The sequence below is a fragment of the Phaethon aethereus genome (genome assembly GCF_964289735.1).
Source record: "Phaethon aethereus genome assembly, chromosome: 13".
Taxonomy (NCBI): domain Eukaryota; kingdom Metazoa; phylum Chordata; class Aves; order Phaethontiformes; family Phaethontidae; genus Phaethon; species Phaethon aethereus.
This window is the reverse complement of record NC_138589.1, coordinates 17,885,711-17,891,710: the sequence shown is the minus strand read 5'-3', so window position 1 is coordinate 17,891,710 and position 6,000 is coordinate 17,885,711. Positions and strand designations below refer to the sequence as shown.

Here is a 6,000-nt window from a genome sequence, read left to right as displayed (position 1 = left end):
AGGTGTTTCCTTGATCCCCCCTTTTATTGTCCCCCCTCTCTTCTTTTTAATGTATACTTAAGTTATTTGTTCCCGAAACAAGAACTGAGACTCAAGCTTTTTAAGCATTTAAAACAAAAACAGTTACCATACCAAAGCACAGCATACAGTGTAAGTTTCAGCTGTAATTTCTCAGCTTTTCCTTTATATAGAGCTATATTTATGGTGGACTGCGCAGAACTCTTCCAGTCTCCTCCACTGTCAGCATACGGATCATGGAGAAGGTACGCGAATGCGGAATAATCCTTGTTGAAGCTGCAGTCGAAAGAGCTTGCAGTTTGCGATCCGCAAAGCCGCGCAGCCAGTACGGCGAAGGTCCGATGGAAATAGTGGTTTAGTGCGCTGCCAGGTTCCTGTGCTTCTTTTAAATTCTCTAACATAGTCATAATTTGTACCTGAGTCCACACATGCACAAAAAAAGATAAAATACTTGAAAAATACTGTCGCTATTGCCCCATTTAACTTCTAATAAGGCAAATTCATGAACAAGAGCATGCACAGAAACACAAATCAAGTTCTGGATGTATGGCTGAAATTGTCAAGAGGAAACTACTATGACATTTCTCATCTATTTAAACCCACCACATCTGGAATTTTGCTTTCATATTTTGTAGAAAGCCCTGTTGCACACTCACATATGTGCATCTGCCCATGAAAGCAAGTAGTCTTCCACATGTTTTTTTTTTTTTACAGTATGTGGCCAGATGCTGAAAGCTTAGTATTGAGTATGTTTGTTAGTACACACTTAATCAGTTGGAATTGAGAGCCAAGAGCCACTGTCACATCCATATGAACTACTGGACAATGTCTGCAAAACACAGAACCACCTGCTTACTGCTGCAAAGACGGGAGAAACAACCTCAGGCACTAAAGTTTTTTCTTATATTTAGACAAATGCAGTAACATACTCTTAGTCTTGCTCTCTTCTGATCTTCAGACTGCTAATCAACCAAATGCTTATAGCACTGAATTTGTTTCTGAAGACCTCCAATGTACAAAACCAACCTGTACATTTCTGTATGTCCAGCATAATTCCCTTGAAGACAACAGTAACTTAACAGAATATAGCCCCAGCCTTTTATTAAAAAAAATTCCATCTCATTAGTGTCATATATTTAGAAGACTGGAACAAGATAAACAACAGGAAGTTCTTATTATTAGTTCTAATTCTGACCTGTATCAAGATCTCCAATGACATATATGCTGGCTCCAATGGGTACAGCTCCATACACGAAGGAAGAACTAGTTGGGATACATAGGTTCTGGTCATTTAGATAAATCCACCTGTAAAAATAATAATACTACTAAATGGTACGCAATTTTTACGGAGCACATTGAAAGAATTCAAGGTTCTTTTTGCAACTGCTGTATCTTTGAATCAAAAGCAGAGTGTACAAGTTAATCTTTTAGGTAAAAACTCTTGTGAGCATTGTCTAGTTCAGGACAGTCTTGGCTTCTCCTAGCCAGAAAAAGCAATTGGTACTGCTGTTTAGAAAGCTTGGGACATTTTATCTTGAAGTTACTTCGTTTCAGAATTGGTCCACTCATCTGTGTAATCTATCTGGAATAAATTCTTCTTGCAGCCATCCAGTGTGACCTTCTGGAAGAGAGCAAGCATATAAAAGAACCTCTTCTACAACAGAAATACCAGACAGTTTTCCCTACAGAGAAAATTTTAGGTAGTTTTGTTTTAAAATCAGTAGAGTCATAAAAGCATATTAAGTCTTAATAGTCCATACTAGGGGAAATCGCAAATTGCTGTATAGCAAGGCCTCGTTATTACGCAGTGCCTTCCCCCATATAGTTCCCGAACTTCTTTAACTGCACTTTATCAGCGACAAGAAATCCCCAGTCCAGTAAGAATGCAGCACATGGCAATGCTTAACTTTAAACAAGGGATAGAAGACTGGAAATCAAAATGGTAAGGGGTTTTGGGAAAGAAAAACATCTATTACCTGGAACTGAAACAGACCTTCCCGATCACGTATCGGGCTCTTTTCAAACCACCTTCTAGTCCCTTCTATAATCTTGCAAGTCCCCTATGTTCACTTTAAGCATATTCACATTTCAACACTACATCAGTCTGATCTTTCTACCAAGTGAAAAGCAGTTTTGCACAAACCTTTGGAAAGCAGGTAAGTATGTGCTCATCACCCATGTGGGACACCGGCTTATAAAGGTGTCCCATTTATCTAGAGTTGTCAGCATCCTCTCTATGGTTCTGAAACAAATTTCTACAAAATGCTGCTGCACTTTTGCAGATGCTGCCACAGTTACTATTTATAGACCCTGAAGACATACAAATCAATGCTATTTCAGGTGACTGCTGCTAGGACCCTTACTAAATAATTTACAGGAAACAGGAAAGTTTGAAAACCCTTTGAAAAGCATCCCATGTATTTTCATGGTCATGCCTGGTTAATATGAGGGAAAAAGTTAGGAAATAGCCTCACTGATACTGCTGACCTTTGAAAAATTTTGCATTATCTGAACTCATGATTCGGAAGTAAGTCTCTCCTCTGGCACTGAAGGAAAGGCTGCTACATATCAATTATCTTGGAGAGAGAGATCAATTTTTAAAGGCCAAATGGAAGGATTAGCTGTCCATTATTTTCTCTGTGCTATACACTGAAGGATTAAGATTCTGCGGAAAGCAAGGGAATGGTCCGTAGCTGTCACCGAGGACGACAGATGAATTGAGAACAGAGAAAGGGAGAAGTCCTCTGATTCAGAAACACTGTTAGAGCAAAACACCTTTCACCATATTTCATTAGCTTCCTTTCCTTACTGTGGGAGGAGGACACAGTATTTTCACTGCTTTTTACCACCACGTTACCTAGAATTACAAAACTGAGTATGTGGCAGAGAAATGCAGACAGTGCAATTTTTTTCTTTTTTTCTTTTTTTTTTTTAAATAGTAAATATAGGATCACGTTGAAGGAAAAAAACAAAATTACATGAGTTTGGTCTAGCTACTGATCAAGTGTGAGCTTGGAAAACATGTGAACTTCAGGGGTTTGTTTGCACTAAATATTCAAGGTTTTGGAGTTTAAATTAAAAAAACCCAACCCATAACAGTTGTGGGACCCAAGCATTTTCCTACTGCACATCAAGAAAGGACAATACTGAAGTATCTGCAGTTCCTTGTGAAAATTCATTCTCAACCTTTCTCAATGCATATACTTTAAAAAACAAGCACAACTTTTCAGGAACACTTACAGCAGCTTTAACAGTTGAAACTAGGAAGGAACAAAGACAGGAAGGGCAAGGGGTCACGTTTCATCAGAATTTGACTAAACTCCAGCTTAATGTGGGTTGTGCCTGCTGTTTGAACAGTATGGAAAAAACACCATGACAAAAAATTCACAGTCTTCAGGAATTTGAAAACACTCTTTGGAACATAACTCTGGCATACTTTCCTGGGATGGCTCTACTCAAACTGGATCTGAGGAGTAGCAGGGAAAAAGCCTGTATCTCTGTAACCAGAGAGCGAACTGATTGCTCTGAAACTGAAATATGCTTCCACTCAAATTAAAAAAAGGGGAAGGAATCCTGATTTTTTTCAGTCTTAAAGTTATATAAACAACAACAACAAAAAGAATCCATCCACACTGCTGTAATTAATAAGCAGGACGGTAACTGTTTTATTTCCAAGTGGGAAGTAAATAGAAACGCAATACAGAACCAACATATTCCAGACACGTCACCTCAAGCTCACACCAGCTGTGAAAGGCAGCATACAAATGAATGAAAATATCTGTGTTCCTCTCATCTGACAGCGCTATCAGCCAGTCAGTCAGTTTTCTCATTACATTTGTGTGAGCACTTTCTTCTAATGAAATTCCTGCACACTGAATGGGAGAATCTTCCTGATTACACATACTATGTTACAAGATTATTTAGTTTACTACTTACACACTGCTGAAAGCATTTCCTTATTTTTATGATGTTCCAGCAGCAAAACGAGTATTTTAAGATGTTTTTACCAAGTATTGCTTCTGAACAAGTGTCTCTCGCTTTTATTGCCCTCAATATCTGCAAACATTTTTGAACCAGGAGGTCATGAAAAGAGGGAAGAAAGCCTCCCCCACTTACAGACCACCAGTGAAAGGCAGCAGCAGCTATACTCAAGGACAGAGCTCCACCAGCAGCTTTTGCAAAGAATCCTAAAGCCAATTCGGGCTCTATTAAATATTTCCAAATATCCACACTGAAAAGCAAAAAAAAAAAAAAACAGTGTGTACAGACATCATCCAATTCTCCAAGTGCCTACGTGATGCAAAAAGGCTTATTATAAATTCTGAACTCTGGTAGAAGGAAAAGACTGACCCGTCAAGGTCTTTAACATATAGTTAAGATTTTCTGCTTTTTATGGAGTAGATCAACACTGGATCAGTGAGCAAAGGATACTCTTACATCTCCATCTCGCATTTTGATGTTTTTGAAAATCTGGTTTTAGCTTGATCAATATTTTAAGAAACATGATACAATGCACACAAAGCTCAATCCATAGCCGTTGAAAAAAATCTACATCCTGAAAAAACCTGCAGTCTGACGCATGTATTTTCTATCCTCGGTTCACTTAAATTTACTCATGCACATGACTCTAAAGACAGGCTGACAAAACATTTATTGGACAAGTCTCACGTTACAGAAGTACTTAAAATACAAGGATTATTTTCTACATTATCCCATCCACATTTCATGTGTATGCTACTATTCTGTCTCACTTCATTTTATTACTTGTTTATACAGTATAGCTTAGCAGGAGTCTCAATGTTTATTTTTTTGCTAGTGTGAAGATCTCAGCATATTCCTCTGTCTTTAGAGAAGTCTGTATCATGGTTAAGAATAACAATTTTGAAAGACTGTGCACTGTGAGTTATTCTGGAGTAAGTTACTGCCAAAGTAAGCAATATTATAAAAGTTAAACTTCAGTTCTTTAATCCAATTCAAGCCAGAATTATGCTGGTTTATATGAATTAATATGTTTATATACTGATGTAAGTACATAGACGCATACACTAAGTAAAAATCGTAACTCAGATCCTCACAGGCTCTGGATGCTCAGGTTGGTGCTAGATCCTGCATTCTCAGGTAATAAGAGCCGAGGCACATGAAAAATAATGCAAATCACACACATGTGCGTTGCTGCACATACCTGTAAACCACGAATATCTGACGGATGAACTCACAGTACAAAAATTCTTCCCATTCAAAACAAAAGCGAACATGATGAAATTCTGCACTTACTTTAAAAACAGCTGGAGAAGTCTGTAGCGCGTTATGAAGTATGCAATGCCGATATGTAACCATTAAAAAACACCATGTATTTTGGTTTGAGACTGCTAGAATTTATACGGTGTGCTTTTGACCCACTGCTGCTAAATGATCTTGCAAACATATTCCTCCTTTCCATGAATCTCTCTTAGCCTAACACTGCTGGACTTCTGTCAATAATATACACATACACTGTCAATGGGATATTTCAGCTTTGATAGTTCTGGTATTATTCCTTCACTGTCACTACAAAAAGAATATGCGCTTTGGAGTCTGAAGGTGCTTATATCCTTCATGATGACTTTTTGAAGCTGCTGGTTTGAAGGGGACTAATTACTTTTATTTGTTACAGAACCTATTGCTGAGGAAAGAAACACACTTAATTATAAATTGATCACCTTGTGGCAACTGCATAACGCTTAAGATGAAGAATCAGTCTTTGTATTTATCACATAAACTATGCACTAAGGAACTGAGAGAGAGAGAGATTGTCCACCTGTCTATAAGTGAGTCTATAGCATCGCTTAAGCTTTACTTTTGCATAATGATGCACAGCAAGTGGAATTCTTAACTAATCAAACACACACATTGGTATTTAGCATAACGTTTTCACAGACTTAAGAGAAGCACGTTATTTAAGCTTTCATCCTTCACTCTAAAAATAAAGTGATGTTGATTTGT

General features: G+C 37.8%; 1 protein-coding gene across 1 annotated transcript in view; it reads right to left on the bottom strand.

Annotated features, from left to right (window-relative positions):
* Positions 1-252: 252 nt before the first annotated feature.
* Positions 253-6,000, bottom strand: part of GAN (gigaxonin) — a gene marked incomplete at both ends in the record, with an annotated part of 28,261 nt that continues 22,513 nt past the window's right edge. The window contains 2 exons of the mRNA XM_082005814.1: positions 253-434; positions 1,214-1,323. Coding sequence (XP_081861940.1) covers positions 253-434; positions 1,214-1,323 — 292 coding nt within the window. The remainder of the gene's footprint in view (positions 435-1,213; positions 1,324-6,000) is intronic.